Here is a 22,587-nt window from a genome sequence, read left to right on the forward strand (position 1 = left end):
AGTCTGAGCTCACTGAAATTATTCATTAATATGTATCTTAACTGTTTAGAGTCAGTATTCCATTTTTCTCCATCCTAAATTCCTCTGGGTGTACATGGTCATGGGTGGGGAATAGTGGCTGAGAACTTGAGGCAACACTCTGATTACTGAAATGGCAGGCAACATTAATTTTGTCCACTTTAGAAAGAAGCAAGAGTTGACAGAGACAAGAAATTTCAGCATCCCACAAAGAGCTTCAGTTTACAGAAACCATGCATTTGGGTGGAATCCCAGACCACATGCCATATGGAAGAACAGTCATTTTTAAGTGTTGCTCATCTTAAAATCTGATTATAGAATTTTAAACTCTTAGGACTAAAATTGTTCTTGAAGCATTTTATTCTGGAACTAGGGTCCATGTAATCTTTAAAAGACTAACAAAGAGCATACAGGTCTTTTTGATTGAAGACCTCCTGTCTCCTTTTCTTTGAAATAGTACTGTATAGAATTTATTATTTTTTAAACCTAAGCATATATTGTATTAATAATACCTCTGATTAAGTCAAACAGTATCCATCTGAACCTGACTATTTTCTCTACAGTTTCACACATTTTAGGGATAAAGCACTTCTGCTTTTCTAATTTCTTAGTCCTTTCTATCCTGAGTCATTATTTCTGTTGTATGCCCTTCTCCTTTCTCCATTTTTACATCCGGTCTAAGAGTGATGCTGGTGAAAATCACATCATGGTCAGATTTGTGTTGCTCTAACATCAGGGTCCTCCCTCAGTACCAGCTGGTGGTCTTTTGTTTCTCTGGTTACTTCTTCTGTCTGTTCCCAACAGTAGCTGTTAGAAACATTCTCTGTATTTTTCAAACCCTTGACCCAGAGACTCACTCTCAGTTATATCTTCCGCTTCACAAAGTAGAAGCCATTTGAAGGGCACTTCAGTGGAACCTTTTTTCTGGAACCTGCATACTCATCTATTTCCGATCATCCTACTTCTCAGAGGCCTGGTGTTATGGATCATCTTCTCCCTTCCTGAATCTTCAGGCTCACTCTTTCTTTGGGTTATGATATGGAGTAAAGGAGATGCAGGTCTGGAGCTTCCCACCCAGTAAATATCAGGAGTTGTTGCTGTTGTCACCCTCATGGTCAGGAGGAGGTTAAGGAGTGGGAGAAGAAACCAGCTTCCCAGATGACCTTCGCTGTTGTTCAGTCGCTCAGTCATTTCTGACTCTTGACGACCCCAAGGTCTGCAGCATGCCAGGCTTCCCTGTCTTTCACTAACTCCCGGAGTTTGCTCAGACTCATGTTTGCTGAGTTGGTGATGCCACCCAACCATGTCATGCTTTGTTGTCCCCTTTTCCTTCTGCCCTCAATCTTTCCCAGCATCCGGGTCTTTTCCAATGAGTTGGCTCTTCACATCAGGTGGTCAAAGTATTGGAGGTTCAGCATCAGTCCTTCCAGCAAATATTCAGGGTTCATTTCCTTTATGATTGACTGGTTCAATCTCCTTGATTCCTGATCTCCAAGTGACTCTCAAGAATTTTCTCCAGCACCACAATTCAAAAGCATCAACTCTTCGGCGCTCAGCCTTCTTTATGGTCCAACTCTCAACATCCATACATGACTACTGGGAAAACCATAGCTTTGACTATTGAACCTTTGTCAGGAAAGTGATGTCTCTGCTTTTTAGTACGCTGTTTAGTTTTGTCATAACTTTTCTTCCAAGGAGCAAGCATCTTTTAATTTTGTGGCTGCAGTCACTGTTCACAGTAATTTTGGAGCTCAAGAAATAAAATCTGCCGCTGTTTCCATTGTTTTCCCATCTATTTGCCATGAAGTGATAGGACCAGATGCCTTGCCATCATCTTAATCGTTTTTTGAACATTGAGTTTTAAGCCAGATTTTTCACTCTCCTATTTCATCTTCATCAAGAGGCTCTTTAGTTCCTTTTTACTTTCTGCCATAAGAGTGGTATATCTGCATATCTGAAGTTGTTGATATTTCTCCCGTTAATCTTGATTCCAGCTTGTGATTCATCCAACCCAGCGTTTTGCATGATGTACTCTGCGTACAGGTTAAATAAGCAGGGTGACAGTATATAGCTTTGACATACTCCTTTCCCAATTTTGAACCAGATGACCTTGTTCAGTCGCCCAGTCATATCCAACTCTTTGTGACTCCATGGACTGCAGCACACCAGGCCTCTGTGTCCCTCACCGTCTCCCAGAGTTTGCCCAAGTTCTTGTCTACCGTGTCATCCTCTGATGCCCTCTTCTCCTGCCCTCAATCTTTCCCAGCATCAGGAACTTTTCCAATGAGTCATGTGTTCACATAAGATGACCAGTATACTGGAGCTTCAGCTTCAGTATCAGTCCTTCCAGTGATATTCAAGGTTGATCTCTCTTAAAATTCACTGGTTTGATCTCTTTGCTGCCCGCAGGACTTTCAGGAGTCTTCCCCAGCACCACAGTTTGAAGGCATAAATTCTTTGGTGCCCATGGGACTTTCAGGAGTCTTGTCCAACACCACAGTTTGAAGGCATCAATTCTTTGGCATTCTGCTTTCTTTACAGTCCAGCTCTCAAAACTGTACCTAACCACTGGGAAGATCATAGCCTTGACTATATGGACCTTTTCAGCAGAGTAATGTGTCTGCTTTTCAACACATTGTCTAGGTTTGTCATCACTTTCCTGCCAAGAAGCAATTGTCTTCTGATTTCATAGCTGGACTCACCATCTGCAGTGATTTTGGAGCCCAAGATGAGGAAATCTGTCACTATTTCCACCTTTTCCCCTTCTGTTTGCCAGGTAGTAATGGGGCCAGACGCCATGATCTTAGTTTTTTTTTAATATTTACTCTTAAGCCAGCTCTTTCACTCTCCTCCTTCACCCTCATCAAGGGGCTCTTTAGTTCCTCTTTGCTTTTTGCCATTAGAGTGGTATCATGTGCTCGTCATGAGGTTGTTGATGTTTTTCTTGCCTATTTTGGTTCCAGCTTGTAACTCATCCAGTCTGGCATTTCTCTTGATGTGCTCAGTGTATAGCTTAAACAAACAGGGCAACAGCAGACAGCCCTGTCTTACTCCTTTCTTGATGTTTAACCAATCAGTTGTTCCATACAGATAACCTTAAACAGACCAGGATTCCTTATCTATAGGGTGAGATAACTTAATCCCCTTATTAAGCGATAAGTGATTAAGTGATCTCCAAGTTCCTGCAGGCTCCAGCATTGTGTTGGTTTCTGCCTTGTTCATACATGCTTTTGGTTTCAATCAGTTCAGTTCAGTCGCTCAGTCGTGTGCGACTCTTTGCGACCCCATGAATCGCAGCACGCCAGGCTTCCCTGTCCATCACCATCTCCCGGAGTTCACTCAGACTCACGTCCATCCAGTCCGTGATGCCATCCAGCCATCTCATCCTCGGTCGTCCCCTTCTCCTCCTGACCCTAATCTCTCCCAGCATCAGAGTCTTTTCCAATGAGTCAACTCTTCGCATGAGGTGGCCAAAGTACTGGAGCTTCAGCTTTAGCATCATTCCTTCCAAAGAAATCCCAGGGTTGATCTCCTTTAGAATGGACTGGTTGGATCTCCTTGCAGTCCAAGGGACCCTCAGGAGTCTTCTCCAACACCACAGTTCAAAAGCATCAATTCTTCAGTGCTCAGCCTTCTTCACAGTCCAACTCTCACATCCATACATGACCACAGGAAAAACCACAGCCTTGACTAGACGGACCTTAGTCGGCAAAGGAATGTCTCTGCTTTTGAATATACTATCTAGGTTGGTTATAACTTTTCTTCCAAGGAGTAAGCATCTTTTAGTTTCATGGCTGCAGTCACCATCTGCAGTGATTTTGGAGCCCAATAAAATAAAGTCTGACACTGTTTCTACTGTTTCCCCATCTATTTGCCATGAAGTGATGGGACCAGATGCCATGATCTTCGTTTTCTGAATGTTGAGCTTTAAGCCAACTTTTTCACTCTCTTCTTTCACTTTCATCAAGAGGCTCTTTTGCTCCTCTTCACTTTCGGTCATAAGGGTGGTGTCATCTGCATATCTGAGGTTCTTGATATTTCTCCTGGCAATCTTGATTCCAGCATGTGTTTTTTCCAATCCAGCGTTTCTCATGATGTACTCTGCATATAAGTTAAATAAGCAGGGTGACAATATACAGCCTTGACGTACTCCTTTTCCTATTTGGAACCAGTCTGTTGTTCCATGTCCAGTTCTAACTGTTGCTTCCTGACCTGCATACAGATTTCTCAAGAGGCAGGTCAGGTGGTCTGGTATTCCCATCTCTTTCAGAATTTTCCACAGTTTCTTGTGATCCACACAGTCAAAGGCTTTGGCATAGTCAATGAAGTAGAAATAGATGTTTTTCTGGAACGCTCTTGCTTTTTCCATGATCCAATGGATGTTGGCAATTTCATCTCTGGTTTCTCTGCCTTTTCTAAAACCATCTTGAACATCAGGAAGTTCACGGTTCATGTATTGCTGAAGTCTGGCTTGGAGAATTTTGAGCATTACTTTACTAGCATGTGAGATGAGTGCAATTGTGCAGTAGTTTGAGCATTCTTTTGCATTGCCTTTCTTTGGAATTGGAATGAAAACTGACCTTTTCCAGTCCTGTGGCCACTGCTGAGTTTTCCAAACTTGCTGGCATATTGAGTACAGCACTTTCACAGCATCATCCTTCAGGATTTGAAACAGCTCAAATACTATTTGCAGAATACATCACGTGAAATGCCAGTTTGGGTGAATCACAAGCTGGCATCAAGATTCCCAGGAGAAATATCAATAACCTCAGAAATGCAGATGACACCACCCTTATGGCAGAAGGCAAAGAGAAATTTAAAAGCCTCTTGATGAAGGTGAAAGAGGAGAGTAAAAAAGCTGGCTTAAAACTCAACATTCAAAAAAATGAAGATCATGGCATCTGGTTGCATCACTTCATGGCAAATAGATGGGGAAACAATGGAAACAATGATAGACTTTATTTTCTTGGGCTCCAAAATCACTGTGGATGGTGACTGCAGCCATGAAATTAAAAGATGTTTGCTCCTTGGAAGAAACACAATGACAAACCTAGACAGTGTATTAAAAAGCAGAGACATTACTTTGCCTACAAAGATGTGTATTGTAGAAGCTATGGTTTTTCCAGGAGTCATGTACAGGTGTGAGAGCTGGACAGTAAAAGGCTGAGTGCCAAAGAATTGATGTTTTTAAACTGTGGTTTTGGAGAAAACTCTCGAGAGTCCCTTGGACAGCAAGGAGATCAAACCAGTCAACCCTAAAGGAAATGAATCCTGAATATTCATTGGGAAGACTGATACTGAAGCTCCAATACTTTGGCCACCTGATACAAAGAGCCAACTCATTGGAAAAGACCCTGATGCTGGGAAAGATTGGATGCAAGAGGAGAAATGGGTAACAGAGGATGAGATGGTTGGATGGCATCACCGACTCAATGGACATGAGTTTGAACAAGCTCCAGGAGATGGTGAAGAACAGGGAAGCCTGGTGGGCTGCAGTCCTTGGGGTCCCAAAGAGTGGAACACAACTTAGCAACTGAACAACAACAACTTGGTACTCTGTTGTTATCTTTTCACATCTGTAACTATTTTGCCGTCACTTCCAGTATATAGGTAATATTTTATTATAAGGAGGAAACAGTGATTTACTTCCTCCCCCTCATTGTTGAGCATTTGTATTACTTCTCGGTTTTTACTCTTCTGCAGATACAGTAGCAAAGATCTTTAAAGGTACATCTTTGAATGCCATCATAATTTTCTCCTAAGAATAATTCTGCATAGAGAATTGTCAAGTAACACCTTTTTATAAATTTTGCCCCAGAATGCCGATCAGAATGATAGTTATAGTCCCATTAAAATACCTGTTTCTTGAGACCCTCTTCAGCAATTAGTTGTTCTTTTAAATATTTGCCAATTTGATAAGCAAAAATAACATCTTATTCTTGTCTGAGCTTTACTTCTCTGATTACTAGTGAGGTGAACATGTTTAATGCTCACTTTTTTTTTTTTGCTTGTTCAATAAGTTTATTATTGTCTTTATCTGAAAAATTTTGATAGCAAATTGAGGTTTGGTTTATTAACTCTTGGCAGCCTGTTCCTGAACTTGAAGGAAGCTGATCTTTCTTGTGAACAAGTGACATTTTGGGACATTTCCACCTCTTCTTTTTAAGTTCTTTCTTAGGCTTCTTCTCATATGCTGGATTTTCTCGTATTGCAGCATGAGCTTTTTATACATCTCCTCCATCATGTCTGTAGTTACGTTGTTCTTTATGCACTGATAGAATTGTTTCTTGTAAGCATCCTCATATTATTCAATCAGGTAACGCATGTAATCTGCAACATCGTGCTCCACAATATGTTTCCAGTGTACCTCAGCATTGAATTCTTTGCTTCTTAACGCATTGCTTTTTCATCTCTGCTGAGCTGTTTATGTTTTACTGTAAATTCTGTAATAGATTAATTATTATTAACTTCTTATCACATATGCAGAAAATATTTCCCGGTTTATCATTTGTCTTTTAATCTGTCTTGGTGTTTTAAAAACATACAGTGGTGGAGCAAATAATGCAACAGATTTCCATGTATCTGTGAAATCTCTACAGTTACCACTTGTGCCCACTCTCATGGCATAAATTATGGTGTGTTTTTTTTTTTTTTTTTTGAGCTAGAAAAACTCTGAATGATGATACAGTTAATCTTTACTCTTCTCCTTAATGATTCTTTCTTTGGTGTTAATGTGTTTTTGTCTGCTGCTGTTTTTCAGATGTAGCCTTGGCCGCGGTCCTTGTCCCTGTGTTGGTCATGGTGCTCACCACTCTCATTCTCATCCTAGTGTGTGCTTGGCATTGGAGAAACAGGTTAGTGCAAAACTAGTTCACCTGACTGGTCCTAGAGGGGATGTTTCCAAATATCAAATAGAACTAAATATAGAAGATGAACCCTTTTGAGAATAAGAGTTAAAATGGTCATTAAAACAAAAATATGTATATTTCTCCTTTATTCCCATAAGAAATGAGTAAGTTCAATCTCATAATAAGTTACTGAGTACCTTTATTACATCAAACTTTGTGTTACACACTGAGTTACACACAGTAGTAAGGTATAATAGATACTGAGTAACATTTACTGAGAGAATGAAACACCATTCTTATCTCCAGACTGTCTGGCAGATTGACCACTATACTTTGGGTTGATGAGTTGTATGTGAAGTGCAGAGGAACACAGATGCAAGAATCTTGAGAGTTACCTGAAACCTTTTTTCCAGAAAAGAGTAATCCTCATGTTTGACAAGTTTTCCCTTAAAGGAGGAGTTGATTTTAGCTAGATAGAAGAAGAGAGAATGGCCCAGACTGAGGGCATGGCTTGGGAGAAGGCACGGAGATGTGGAATGTAGGCAGAATAGTGAGTTGTCTCACAGGGGCTTGGCGTGGGGGAGCACTGGGAGACTCATAGAAAGGCAGCCTGGTCTGGACCAGGAGGGGCTTTCTGTAGATGGGGAAGACATTGACCAGTGTTCAGCGGGCAGGTGATATTATCAGATGCTGTAGGAAAATGGTGGCAGCAGTTTGTGAGGGTGGATTAAAGAGACAAGAGACTAGAAAAGAGAGATGAGTTAGGAAGCTACTAAGGCCAGGCAAGAACATAGCACAGCAGTTCTAGGAGAAGGGGCAGAAGTTTGCCAGTGGTGTCAGTGGGGGACTTGATGGGCTGCTTGCCAGAGGAGGAGGAGGATCTAGGATTCACTCCAGTTTCTGGCTTGTGCACTTAGACCAGTAGAGATAACATAGCAGTGGGGACAGCTTTGGTGACTAACAGGTTTGGAGGGAGCTCATTTGTTTAGCCATTAAATATTTGCGCTCTGACTCTGTACCAAGTATTTGAGCCGTCTGGTGGGAGTCCTCTGGTGAACCCCAAAGTCTGTCCAGTGGGAGAGAATGCATTGCATAGAACCATCCACCATGGAACCTGCTTGTCACAGGGCCGAGCTGTCAGGGCAGGTAGGAATCACAAGATTGGAGATAAAACAGTAGCCAGTATTCAACAAGTCACTGGGTTTATTACACGTAATTAGCACAGAACTCAGGTTTGGCAGAGTAGGGAACCACTCCAAGGAGCAGTCTGGAAGGAGGCATCTCGGCACCAGCAGCAGCAGTCTCTGGTCCAACTGCAGGCCTTGGCCCCAGCAGGGCCACAGGCAGCGTCCATGTGCATGGGGTCAGGGCCTCCAGCCAAGAGCCTTCAGGTCACTCAGCTCAGTGGTCCCCTCTTAAGGAGGAACTGTTACCCAGGGGAGGAGTCCTGACTCCTTCGGTCTCTCTCTCTGTTCCTGTGCTGTACATGGCCCATCAAACTTCTGATCTAAAGTAATGTTCTCAGTTTACCACTCTAAGACACTGGCAACCCTACAGCAGACGTTTCAAAACAACTCTTAGGAAAGTTCACCCTGGCTGCTAGGACTCCCATTTTGAACTAGGTAGCGAGTCGTACAGGCTTCCCTGGTAGCTCAGTTGGTAAAGAATCTGCCTGTAATGCAGGAGATCTGGGTTCACTTCCTAGATCGGGAAGATCCCCTGGAGGAGAGAATGGGAAGTCACTCCAGTATGCTTGCCTGGAGAATACCATGGACAGAGGAGCCTGCTGGGCTACAGTCCATGCAGTCGCAAAGAGCTGGATACAGCTGAGCCACTAACGCACATACACACACACGCACGCCTCAGAAACAGGTTAAATCCTGTAGGTTTCACACAAGAGGAGTAGGAGTCGTAACACAAAAGAAATGCCGTCGAAACAGGACTGACTACAGTGTGTGCCACAGGAGGAAGGACCCTGTCTGCAGGACCGACAGCTTAGCATGGCGGGGGAGGGTGAGGAGGGGAAGGAGGGAACAGGGGGAGGAGAGTCCAGGAGGGGAAGTCCACGCTGCTGTCAGGCAAGTGGACAGCAGCACTAGCGGTGATGAGAACATCAATGGCAAATCCTTATACAAAATCAAATGAAATGCTGACTTTAGGCATGATTCTAAATGCCTTACATGTTTACCTCATTTAACCAGTTTGTAAAGCAGGTATTGTTACAGATCCCATCTTACAGAAGAGGAAAGTGAGACTGAGAGAGCACGAGTAACTTGCCGAGGTCACCTGGTCAGCAGGGTGGGGATTTGGTCCAGGCCTCTGACAGTCAGCCGATCAGGTCTAATCATGTACGGTGAAAGCCCCAGCCTGGGGGTGAGGAACGGGGAAACAGAACTGTTGAGAGCCCGGAGGCAAGTCCTGAGATGAGTTTGGGATGGTGTCTAGAGGACTCTGTGGACATTCAGACTCCACAGAGAGGTAGATGGAACATGAGCCTGTTCAGGACAGAAGGTCTGAGCTGCAGAGTTAAGGTTACTGTTAAGAACTTAGTGGATGAAATTGCGGACAACTGGCTTTGTGACAGGGAGCAAAGAGGAACTACCGTTAAGGGGCTTATGAAGGTAGCCAGGAGAAAAGTAATAATAAAAACAGCTGCTACTTACTGACTCCCTGACCCATGCCGGGCACTGTTCTAAATACTTTACATGTCATGCATAAACAACCTGAAGTTTTTTCATTTGAGATCAAGAATATGCAATCCTATTTTATAGTACAACCATTGGACAGCTTCAGCACCTACCTTCTTATCCACAAGTTTTACACTATACTTCCTTGAAATAATGAAGTATTATATTTTAAATACAACCATACTTTTAAATGAGGAAGCTTTTAGTATCAATAATAAAAACACAGTCTTATACTGGAGAAGAATGTTTCCAAGTAGGAAAGGCACATACCTTGGGCTTTTGAGGAAGCCTCATTTGTGATCATGAGCAAATCACATAACCCTCTTGAGCTCATTTATAAGGATGGAGTAGCTTCTTTCTCTTTAGCTTGCAGAGCATTATTTTAATTAGATTTACATTCTTGAACCAGAAAATGTCCTTTTGTGTGCTTGATATTTTCCTATGTAGGTAGCAGTTCTTAATGCTGGGGAGAGACGGAAGTTTCTCCAGAGAAAGGTATTCTGAGTTCTGAGGAGTGGGCTAAGGAGACCCTTCTCCACAGCCCGTGTAGCCCTCAGCTCTCACTGTTAGCGGTGGTGTGGCTTGTCCTGGGCGGGGTAGAGGAATCAGGTCTACGCAGTTAAGGGTATGTGTGACACTTTAAACTTCTCAGGGGCAAAGGACCATAGAGAAAAAACAGTAAGTTGAGGAAATAATAACAATGCAGAAGAAAAGGGTTGTGTTATTCTTGTTGTCCTGTGAACTTGATGAATCAACAGATTTGTGAAACATGTCAGGGTTGGGTCTTTGGTTTGATTCAGCTTTTTTATCTACAGAATCAGTCTTTAAAAAAAAAAAAATCTCTTTATCCGTTTTGAGTGGGAAATAGTTGGGTAACAAAATAACTCTGTCAGCAGACAGTTGCTTAATATTTATTGAGAGTCCAGAGTTCAGCCATGGCAACTTTGAAAGTCAAATGAAGAAGAGGTCTCCCCCGGGTAGATCAGCAAGTAGCAGTGTGTACTCTTGACTAATTATTAACTTTTGTGTGTTTATCTTACTGTTTCAGAGCTTTCTTACTAGTGAATTCACTCTATTTGCTTTTTTTTTTTCCCCCTGTATTTTTCCAGAAAGAAAAAAACTAAAGGCACGTATGACTTGCCATACTGGGACCGGGCAGGTAATTTACGGCTTTGTATCTCTTTCTAGCAGAGGGAAGCCCTGCCCTGTAGGGGGCAACAGTAGAAGAGGAAAGCCATTTTCAGGCCCCCATTAACTCCCTGGCACTATTAGAAAAATGGCATTCCTCTTGTGTTCTGATTTGTTTCTTTTCTGTAAAAATTTTCTGTAGTTGCTAAGTAATGAACTGGAATTTCGTTATAAGAATTTCTCATAACACACGCTTTGCTCTTTTCCTTCTGGAAAACGTGTCTGATTTGCCTCCATGTACGTCTCTGTCTTGAGACCAGCTTTCTGTGTGGTGTACGTGAACACTAGGTAAGAGGTAGGGGACTGCGGTTCTGGTGACAGCGTGGGTCACTCTGCTGTGGCTGTTTGTCCCAGTGGAGTTAGTCTGACATCTCTGTCATGAGTTGTTGTTGCTTCTGATTCCTACTCTGTGTGGCAGGTGGCAGCTTGCTGCAGGTGACAGCAGGGGCCTTCTGCGGGTCTCCCACTTCCCCAGCCTCACTGGAATGACTGGAGTCCAGAGAGTTCACTGTGACTAGGGCAGAAAAGAGCAGTGGCAGGGTCAGATCCTGTGCCACTGTCCCCCCAAGCCCCCACCCCAGGGTTAATCTGAGAATTCTTTGAACTTATTAATGTATTAAAAACCACTGCTATAACAACTGTCTGGCTGCACTATAACAGCAGTGGTTTGCTTCAGTATATTGCTTTTGATAGAGATTTGCACTGTGTTCTGCTTTGCATTGGATAGTCTATCAAAGCAGAAAATAAGCTTGAACAACTTAAGGAACTAGAAAAAGAAGAACAAACTAAACCCAGAGCTACTGGGAAGAAATAAATAATAAAGATTAGATGAGAGAAAACAGAGACTAGGAGAAAAACGGAAAATGGCAAGTATTGGCAAGGACGTGAAGAAATCAGAGCCATTGTGCACTGGTGATGGGAATGTAAAATGGTGCAGCTTCTTTGGAAAGTAGGTGTTTTTATTTGGTCAGTTCCTCAAAGAGTTAAAAATACAATTACTGTATGATCCAGCAATTCCACTTCTAGGTATATACCCAAAAGAATTGAAAGCAGAGTCTTGAATAAATATTTCTACTTCCATGTTCATAGCAGTATTATTCAAAATAGTTAAAACATGGAAGCAACCCAAGTATTGACCCACTGCTAAGTTACTTCAGTCGTGTCCGACTCTGTGCAACCCCATAGACGGCAGCCCACCAGGCTCCCCTGTCCCTGGGATTCTCCAGGCAAGAACACTGGAGTGAGTTGCCATCTCCTTCTCCAGTGCATGAAAGTGAAAAGTGAAAGGGAAGTTGCTCAGTCGTGTCCGACTCTTAGCGACCCCATGGACTGCAGCCTACCAGGCCCCTCTACCCATGGGATTTTCCAGGCAAGGGTACTGGAGATTGACCCACTAGTATATGGATAAGCAAAATGCAGTATACACATAAATTGGAATGTTAAGCCTTAAAAAAGGAAATTCTGCACTATATACTGCAATGTGGATGAAGCTTGAGGACTTTATGCTAAGTGAAATACACCAGTCACAAAAAGAAAAATATGACTCCATTTATACGAGGTACTACTTATATATAGTATTCTAAAGACAAAGTAGAGTGCTGGTTGCCAGGGACTGAGGGGAAGAGAGAATCAGAACTTACTGCTTCATGGATATGAAATCTCATTTTCACAAGACGGAGATGGCTGGAGTGAGGGTTGCCCAACAGTGTAAACATATGTAATATCACTGGGCTGCTTAATTAAAAATGGTTCAGAAAGTTCCCTGGTGCCTAGTGGTCAGGATTCCAGGCTTTCACTACTACTGATTCAATCCCTGGTCAGGAAACTGAGATCCTGGAAGCCGTGTGGGTGCAGCCAAAAAAAAAAAGGGGGGGTAAGAGAGAAAATTTTATGTGTATTTTACCACATTTTTTTTTAAAGTCTTGATCATCAAGGCTCATTTTATAGATCTTTGTTATAGAAATGGCTTAAATGCAGCAAGATTTCTCCCTTCGTATACTGTTATCATTTCAAACATAGCTTTCTCTTTAATGGTCTCTCTTGCTTATGATCACAATGAAGGTTGGTGGAAAGGAATGAAGCAGTTTCTTCCTGCCAAATCAGTGGAGCACGAGGAAACCCCAGTTCGCTACAGCAGTAGCGAGGTGAACCACTTGAGTCCGAGAGAGGTCACCACCATGCTGCAGACGGACTCTGCAGGTAATTATAGCACAGCCCGGGCTCAAGGGGAAACTGCTGTGCTTGCTGCAAAGTGCTTTGGTATTTACAGTATCTTTTATCTTTTTCATGTGTAGGAGATGAGCTAGTTTCCAAATGTAGAACCACTTTTTAAAAAAGACCTCAAGAGAGTCATTTCTGTGTCTCAGATGTTCTATCCATAAAATTGGGGTATTCATTTCTTAAAAACTTTGGGCATTTTGTCTGCTTATCTGGAATTTCATTTGGTTTTATTGGGAGTTTGGGGGTATTAAAAGGAGAGCAGGAAAGACACAGTGGCCTCAGTATTTATCCTATTAACCCAGTGAATATTTGAAACATTTCCTAATATTTGAAAAAGAAAAACATGAAATTATTTTCCAAGACCAGTACAGTAAGGGACTATTTATTTTCTAATGAAATAGTTATCTATAAATCTGAAGAACACATACACTCTTTATACAGAATTCCATGAATGAAGCTTTCTGGCACAATGACATATTACCTTGAGATAACATCTTTTTTAATTTTGAAGTTGATTCTTGCAGGAAAACCCATCCATCTCCATGATAGCACAGGTGCCAGAAAGATGTGTGTGTTTTCAGAGTAAGCCTGTGGCATTAATGAGAGAACTTTTCTGTTTGTGTTTTGTGACACCCAGAGTACGCACAGCCACTTGTGGGAGGAATTGTGGGCCCCCTCCATCAGAGGTCTACCTTTAAACCAGAAGAAGGAAAAGAAGCAGGGTATGCTGACCTCGATCCCTACAGCTCCCCAGTGCAAGAAGTTTACCACGCCTATGCAGAACCACTGCCAGTGACCGGGCCTGAGTACGCAACCCCAATTGTCATGGACATGTCCGGGCACCCCTCAGCTGCAGCTGGCCTGCCCTCAACTTCCACTTTCAAAGCTGCAGGGAACCAACCGCCCACTTCGGTGGGAACATACAACACTCTCCTCTCCAGGACCGACAGCTGCTCCTCGGCGCAGGCCCAGTATGATACCCCGAAAGGTGGGAAGCCGGGCCCAAGCGCCCCGGATGAACTGGTGTACCAGGTGCCACAGAGCACGCAGGAGGTGTCAGAAGCAGGGAAGGAGGGTGAATGTGATGTTTTTAAAGAAGTCCTTTGAAGGTGATGCTGCTTTTTACAAAGCATCATTTTAAAGCACATGGCCTTTTTTGTTGTTATTGTATTAGTGGTAGAACGTATTACATATCTGTCACGGATGTGGTTGGGGGAAGTGTGATGACCGAGGTACAAAAACTACTAATCTTACCATCTTGCTTTAAAAGGGTTACTGTGGCACAGTTACTGCTTGCCTATGAAATTTTAAACATCTTGTTTGTTACTACTGTAAACACTATTTTATACAGAAAAGGCTCCCTACTATGCACTTCAAAGAAATTTAAAATCACTGAGTATTTATTACCGATGCTGCAGGTACATTGATGAACTCGAGATGGCTCTGTAAGCCTTTTTGGCAATAACGCATGGTACTGTTCTTAAAATGTCTAATGGCTTGAAATTCAGCAATTTGTGAAAAGTGGGTACTATTGTGATTTCTTCCTCTTCTATTCTTGTATTGCTTTCTGAATTTAAAAAATATATATTGATATAATCATTGTTTTGATTGCAGCATTATATATTTATCCATCTTTCCTTAGGAAGAGCTGTAGCTGGGAAACTGACCTGTAGTGAGCAGAGTGATTTTTCACTTTCTGACACTCTAATGAACTTAAACATTTCATAGTACATGACCTGGTCTCATCCCTTGCTTGTTACACCTGGGGCCCTTGGTGGCCTGCTCCATTCTCATGTTTATAAATGCCTGAGTTTTTTTCAGTGGGTGATGCTTGCTCTATCAATCTCATTAACTTAGATCCCCTCGTGTCTTCATGTGGAAACAGGAACAACTTTATAAATTAAAAAGCTATAAAGGAGATCCTCTGCTCCAGACTTTATTTGCAATGGAATTCTTCCTAGGAGAGTGTGAAAAGTTAACGACTTCTAAACGTGAACACTGTAAACCATACCCACTTGATATTTCTCAACATGAAAAGCAAAATTATTCCTCAGGAATCGTATAAATTACCTCCCCTCCACAAAAGTAACCAAATTGTTTTGGTTTTATATACAGACTGTTCTTTGACTCTCAAGGTATTTATTGTTTTTAGTGAAATAAATATTTTCCCACAGTAAGAAATGCAAACCCAGCATGTATTTTTCGGCTCTGTGTGATTATGCCATCCATGTGGTCTGGGGTGTGAGTCGTCTCCCGTCTCACAGGGAACAGAGGGAACAAATGTTTTAGCATCCTAGCAAAGGAAAATCCCTGTCTTATTTTTGATACCTCTGGGCAACTTTGGTCACCCAGAAGTAGTTTAAATGACTGAAATAGAAGTCATCTGCAGTTTACTAGCCTTAGTGTAAAAACCATCTTTAGAAGTCTGTAGATTGGTAAGATGATATGAGAAGCTAACTATATGATTAAAATATATCAATTTTACATCCCCTAGTTTATAGTTAATATTGAAATGTACTTCCCCAGCAGGTTCTAGTCGTTTCTTTTAGCCTGTACCGCCAGGTGATGGCAGAATTTGCTAAATTTAACCAACTATATACAGTGTTCATTTTGCTTGTTTCCATGAGTCTGTCAGCATTGTGAAACATTGCTCCAAAACAGAGCTGCCAAATTCTACAGCCTCCCTGCATTCTAGCTGTATGATTTTGTTGGTCTTATTTTCAGTTGCTTTTCCTTTTTCCAACAGACTTTTGAGGCATAATTTTATTCATTGAAAAACCAATACACATTTTGTTTCAAAATATTTGAAACAAAAAGCACAGATGTTGAACTTTTATTAAAACAGGTATGAATGTGTAAAGCACATATATTAATGTAGTCATCCCCCTCCAGGTGGGAAGAAAGTAAACCAATTGCTTTTATTTTTTTATTCATCCTTAGTATACAAAAATCTACTTCTAAAATCATATGCCTATTTGAAGCTTTAAAAGAAATGAGTTCAGTAACTATTTCTTTTTTCCAAAGACGCTTGCTATTTTTAATTGTGCGTACCTGATTGTTTTCCCATAGAACTTTTTTTTTGTTGAGAAGCAAATATTTTCTTAAATAATGCATGTTTTAAGACTTGATTCATATGTTGCCACTGTGCTGTCCCTGAACTACCAATAATTTTTATAAAATATCTAGTTTTTAACTATTATTATATATTTTACTTTCCACATGAAGAGCTGAGCCTGATACAAAAGGTTGTTCTGGTATGTACTTTTTAATTCATTTTCATATTAGAGTTTTTTTTTTTTAACGTTACTATGTCTGATATATATACAGCTTTGGAGACAATCAAGTAACAACTGAAAATGTGAAGGTAACCATTTTTTTTACAAAATTCCCTTGATTTTTTATTCTTTGCTTGAAACGTAAAAAAAAAAGTCACTGTGACTTACTGGGTTAAATTTTTTCCTGTTAATGCAGTTATAAAAATAGAATCACAGTGCGACAGGAAATGTGGCCCTTAAGGTTTCATAAAATTACACTGACTTCGCTGTTACTTGATCTTAGGAACCAGCACAGTTAAAGGTAAGATATTGTGAATGCTGATTTATATTGTATTAAAAGCTGTAAATCTAAATAGATCCTATTGTGTATGCAGGGTCTAGCCCAGTTATTTAAGTTCACGTTTCGCTATTTGCACTTTGCATTGAACAATGGATTTATTTGCTGTTGAAATGGTTCGAGTAGAAGATTTATACAGTAATTGAAAATATGTTATGTATACATTTGCCCTTCTCCCTCCCATCCACAAGAGGGAGCAGAAAATGAGCTTATTTAAATATGAATGTGGCCATAATTCTGTGGAATGTACTAAAGCTTGAACCTCTTTCCCTGGGCTGGTCCACATCGTAACCTGGAGAGCAAGAGGGTTATAGAAAAACACCATGTCAGATAATACGATTAGAAAGAACAACTAGATTAGGTGGGACAATAAAAGCTTTTCAACCCTCTTAAGAGAAATCAGTGAAGTTCTGTTTATTTAAAAAAAAAAAAAAATTGCCTACTGGCTATGCTTTTTGGTTCTGAACTTGAAATCCCTAAACTGCAATATCTAAGTAAGAGTTGGATATTTAGGTCAACTGTGGCACCAGTTCTCATATAATCCAACGTGTAACTAGTTTCTTCTTCTCATCTCCTCTTCTTTTTTGGCACTGGGAAAGGTAGAAACAAAACATATATTGAAATACGTATTGGAAATAAAAATGGCTTTGAGTGTCAGTGATATTCTCCCAGAATGTACTTTTCTTACCTCGGCATGTACTGTAGTCACTCAGTATTTGTATATGTTGCTAGAATTTGATTGTATAAATAGTGAGATTTTAATGTGTTCATGTGTTTTTAATAAATTGTATATATGTGTCTTGTTCCTTTTTTTTCTTAAACCTTGAGGTTTGTAGCCATTCTCATACTATACAAAATACCAGCTTCCTCAATTTTAAGAGCAGCCAGAAATGTTATGGACAGTGTTATAGTATTTACAGTAACATTTGAAAATGCCACCATTAGTGTTTGACTTTTAACTTTTTCTGTAGCCAGCACCACCCTTTCTGAAGCCAGACTCAGCATCCACAGCCTAGCTGTGGGCCCCGGCTGTGTGGTATGAGGGAATGACCAGCTATGGCTTTTCCACCTGAGTTATCAGAAGGATCAAATGAGATGGTATGTGTGAACATATGCTGGAATTAACAGCATAGAGTCTACATTCAACATGTAGGTCTGAGTTCAATCAGCTACTAGTTTTCTCCCCCAACACCACTTTTCAAGTATGTCGTTTATTCCTGTTTCTGACCTAATATTTATACACCCTCTTTAGAGAGGTAGGTGGTCAGCGATAATTATCACTGTCTCCCAATGATACCAGTTCTTTCTACACATGCCTCTTCTGACAGCTTTTGGTTCTAGCCATGTAACTTCTACTGCTCTCTTCACCCACTGTTTCCCCCCTGCCCCAATAATCTTTGATTATAGTCATCAAAGTGAAAAGGGAGACTGGCTCACCACTGTAGTCCAACTGGCTTGTCTGCATCCCACAAGTCTTTTCTGGTGCACCCTAGGTAAGCTTTCCATTTGAAGATGTGACTGAATCATGTGGACAGCTGGTTTTGTCATGAAAAGTGCCACTGAAATCCAGAAACAGCTCGACTCTTAAAGGTTTACTCATTCTTGTCTTGTCTTTTTTACTTTACTTCAAATAAGCTTCGAAAATGTAATGAATGAATAAGCCAGGCAAAAAATACTGCTTACGAATTTTCTCCTTCTTGAGCTTGCCTACTTCAGCTTCTTTGTATAAACTTTATTTCTTTAAAATAATGAAGTCACCAGAATGAAGTCACCAGACTTTAAGAATTGCAGTCTTTGGTTATTTACTTATCCAGAGTTTCATGTTTATCCTGTTTCTTTTGACTTAGAAAAAAAAAATTTTCATTCTACCAAACTACTGATCATAATCATGGTTTACTCAACTGCAGGATAAAAATGCTTAATTCAGCCAGTATGATCTTAGATTTCCATATACGTCCACGCTTCAGGTCTGGTTTAAGATTCCAGTCTGGTTCCTCGGGTATAACTAAAAGGAACTAGTTATACACCTGAAGTGGGTCCAGTACACTACATCAAGGAGCTGCCGCACACCAGTTCCCTACCAATTTACAGTAGCCAGGTGAACCTCTCAAAATGTCCTGTTACATTCAAAATGTGTTGTAGTAAACCAACCCCCCGTACTAGGAAGTCAGCGTCCCTTCAGAAGTCTAAGATGAACTAACTATAGTTAAAAACACCTCAGAAAACTAGCTTATTTTTAAACAATGCAATGAAAAGTCCACTTTCCCTGATATCTTAACATCTTGGTTTCCATAAATTAAATATATTCACAGAAATTAAGCTGGTGGTTATGAATCACCAGGCAGCAACAGACTTGATACACATAATTTCTTGACAAGCACACCCAACATATTTAAAAATAAACTAAAAATTGCAGTATAAAAATAAAACTAATACTGTTAGCATTATCTTCTGAATCTGTAGGGTTACTCTTGGGTCAAGTCGGTCACAAAGTTTTTTTCTATAATGTCCTTCAGAAAGAGCTGCTCCGCGGTCACATTGTGATATTCATTCTAAAGAAGAAAAACAAAAGGCACCGTCTATCCCAATCTGAAGATATTAACAGCGGCAGCAATGGACTATGCTATATATATTTAAAAAAAACTCAAGTAACAAGTGACATGGACTTGAACTTCGGTTATCTATTGTTTTTCACTGCTCATTCTTTTGCCAGACCCTTCCCTAAAAGCCCACTCTTTCCACTTAAACCATCACTAAGTAAGAGGCTCCCTCACATCATCTTCTGGTCTGCTGAAGTGAAGTCGCTCGGTCATGTCTGACTCTTTGCAACTGTAGCCCACCAGGCTCCTCTGTCCATGGGATTCTCCAGGCAAGAATACTGGAGTGGGTTGCCATTTCCTTCTCCAGGGGATCTTCCCAACCCAGGGATTGAACCCAGTTCTCCTGAATTGCAGGTAAACGTTTTAACCTCTGAGCCAGTAAAGAACCCAACCCTGGTCTACTGAATTACGGTGTAAATCTAGAAACCAAATTGACAAGATCTAACCTGAATAATTCCACTTATTCAGCTTACATAGTATTTAGGGATGAGGATTTAAGGGGATTGGTTTCATTTCATGGGATATATCCATATACTTAACAATAAATCATTTATTGTTCAACATTAAAATGTACATGCAATATTTTAACTCCTACCACTTGTGCCACTAATCTAAGTTATTAGGAAAATAGGAAGATCGTTTCCATTCACAGTAAAAGTTTAAGGATCAAATCTACCATTATTAATCCCCATTCAAGAGAAAAATGATCTAGTATAAAAGTTTACAAGTTTTCTGACCATGAAGATTCTCTCGTGAGGTTAGTTATAGACCTTCCCATCTACTTAACTGGAAAACTCCATGAAAATAGTATGATCATGGCCATGCTTTTAGGTGAATCTGTCATATCTCAAACAACAGGTTTCTATCTTTTCAAACAGTGCATCAAATACAGCATCTAAGGTAAGGCTTGGTCCCTATGTAGGTTTGATAAGATTCTTCCAAGGGTCTGAGGCCAGCAGATTGGGAGCTGTTGCTGTAGTTAAGAACTCTGGACCCCACTCCTAATTTCAGCACGTGCTATCTCTGTAAACCCTTATTAAGCCATCAACCTCTCAAAACATGTTCCCTCAGTAAAATGACAGGGTGAAACGGCGGAATATACAAGCTTACCTCACTCATCAAAGACATGGTGGCATTCCCATAGTAGTGCAAAGGGCTCTTGAGGTCAGAAAAGTTGTACTTAAAGCCAGCAAGGTGAACTTCATGACATATGTGAAATGCCAATGTAATGGCAATAATGCCTGTGGTTGGGTGTTTGGGTTTCTGGGGGAGGAAATGAAAATTTAGGGGGAGAAGTCCACACAAGGTACTTGTTTCCAAAGCTTATTTGGGTGATCCATCTTACAGCGTCTTCTGAGCATTTCATCGAGACATAAAAAGTTCAACCTTCATCATGCCCCAAGGCTCAAGTGCCAAGTTAATATCCTAACTCTATAAAGTGCTGGTTGAAATCTTAGAAAGTCTTTCAAGTACAACCTAACTGTAGTACTAGTCCAGAAGTCAACTATCAGATGAAGGCTTGAGGAAAAGGATGCTGCCGCCTTGTTTAGAAAACACATCAAGTCCGGCAACTTGTGGAAAAAGCCAAGCCTGAGAATATTAAACCCATGTATGAAATGTAAGAACCACTTAATTCACCAACAGATAGAATCATGCTAAAAGGCTTCAAATCATTTAGCCAGAAAATAGTTCTGTTTCATAATGCTGATAATTCAGCTCTAGGGAAAGATGGCTTTAATCGAGTAACTTCAAAAACAAACTGCCAAGGTGAGGATCTGACTAGAAAATGAAGATTCCAGATGTATATACATAGTAAAGTCACACTCAGTTTTGTTTTTAAATTGATAAATTTAAATTTTAACTAAAACCAAGCATCCCCTTCACATGTACATATATCCTAAAAAGTACTATCATAGATGTTTGACCAAAGGGTCTTGGCATTCTAAGCTTTAATTCTCGTAGGGTAGCCTTCAAAAGCGAAAACAAAATATATCTTAAGTTTTTTTTTTTAACACAAAAATTCGAGGAGATTTTCTTTTGATTAAATGTTTCCTACAGATCCTAAGGAAATTACATATGGTTAATTATGGTTTCAAGAAATATCAGAGCAGCATAATAAATAAACTCCAGGAAGCAAATTTGTCTGAAAGCCTAACAGCCTTTTACCTAAGTTTTTCTTTACCCCTTGCACTACTGTGACTCCACCACAGCTTCTCCATCTGCTGTGAAAGGAAGTTAATGGTTGGGTTAAAAACCTAGGAGTCATCCCACCTCACTGATGCCATCATGTTTTAAGTTCTCGCTTTCCTTTCTTCACACCTTAGAGTTTTCCATTCACCATTAGTCATTCCCTTATGTAGGCCTTCAATTTCCTTTGTCACCCATCACCCACAGAACCTATATTGTTCCTGACAGAATCTTAACCCTGGTTAAGGTCAGAGAAAACAGCATACTTGACTGGTCACAGATTACATTTATGACCACCTCAAGTGGGCATTCAGTCATGTCCAACAATCCAGTTATCCTCCCCTAGTAAACTCCCATTTCTACTCTGCAAGATGACAATCTCATACCTTTCTATCCAACAGCTCTACCTTCCTTCCTACTTTAAATTGCCAGTTTAATCCTCATTTTTCCTAGAAAACAGAATCAATCAGACAAGAGCTACATCATCTTTCCAATTCCAAATCTACCTTTGTCTTTACCCATATTTTCAGGGTTCACTCCTAGGTGGACGAGCTGTCCCTGTTTCTACCTAGAGCCAGCCTCTCCACTCATGCACTCCATTTTACCCCATCTTTTTTCTCAACAATTTTGCTTCTAGAAGTATCCCCTTTGTCTCATCATCAATATTTCCCTCTAATGAACCATCCCTTCAGCATACAAACATATCTATCTAAAAAGCCATAACAACAACAACAACAACAAAAACCCTTCCTGAACCTATGTCTTCTAGCCTTTCCTCTGCTTTCTTTTCCAGCAAAACCCCATTGAAGATTTGCCTCCATTCACTCATGTCCCACGTTCTTTCTCTTTCACCCAGTTCAACTGGGCTTTCTTCCTCTTCCTATACTTGTCCTCGTCAGCGTGACCTCTGTGTTTCCAGGATGGCATCTGACACAGTTGACCTCTGAAGTACAGCTGTGTCCCTCACTTGGCTTCTTGGACACTGCCCTAGTGGAATTTCAGTGCACTTATCACTAGTTCTAGTACCATCTCTAAGTAAGACCAGAGTTTTCCTGTGCTTTCTGTGCACTTCCTAAAGCAAAAATCAAGGGATAAATCTGATCTTACCTCACTTAGGAAAGTAAGAGTTGAAAATTCACAAAATATACATTCAGAAGCTGTCCTTTCCCTCAAAATTAGCAAGACAGGGCTTAATATTTATGCTTTTTTGACTTCGGAAATCCACTT

The 22,587-nt window shown here is 40.7% G+C and overlaps 2 protein-coding genes across 10 annotated transcripts in view; one reads left to right on the forward strand and one right to left on the reverse strand.

The window, feature by feature from the left end:
* Positions 1-17,372, forward strand: part of DCBLD2 (discoidin, CUB and LCCL domain containing 2) — an 85,011-nt gene extending 67,639 nt beyond the window's left edge. Inside the window, exons 13-16 of the mRNA XM_040226137.1 lie at positions 6,779-6,872; positions 10,663-10,712; positions 12,803-12,940; positions 13,599-17,372. Of these exons, the coding sequence (XP_040082071.1) occupies positions 6,779-6,872; positions 10,663-10,712; positions 12,803-12,940; positions 13,599-14,068 (752 nt within the window). The 3' untranslated portion in view covers positions 14,069-17,372. The remainder of the gene's footprint in view (positions 1-6,778; positions 6,873-10,662; positions 10,713-12,802; positions 12,941-13,598) is intronic.
* ST3GAL6 (ST3 beta-galactoside alpha-2,3-sialyltransferase 6) overlaps positions 16,248-22,587 on the reverse strand; it is an 87,125-nt gene continuing 80,785 nt past the window's right edge. For 7 of the 9 annotated variants that reach the window (XR_005718639.1, XR_005718638.1, XR_005718632.1 and 4 more), the window contains 3 exons: positions 20,284-20,436; positions 18,011-19,125; positions 16,249-17,163 (listed from right to left, as the gene is read on the reverse strand). Coding sequence is in view for 1 of the 9 variants with exons in the window: in XM_040226170.1 (XP_040082104.1) it covers positions 19,039-19,125; positions 20,284-20,436 (240 nt within the window). In the remaining 8 variants the exon portion in view is untranslated. Of the gene's footprint in view, positions 17,164-18,010; positions 19,126-20,283; positions 20,437-22,587 lie in introns of those variants that run through there. The other 2 variants (XM_040226170.1, XR_005718641.1) reach the window with 2 other exon arrangements.

Source organism: Oryx dammah, unplaced genomic scaffold (genome assembly GCF_014754425.2).
Source record: "Oryx dammah isolate SB20612 unplaced genomic scaffold, SCBI_Odam_1.1 HiC_scaffold_2, whole genome shotgun sequence".
Lineage (NCBI taxonomy): Eukaryota > Metazoa > Chordata > Mammalia > Artiodactyla > Bovidae > Oryx > Oryx dammah.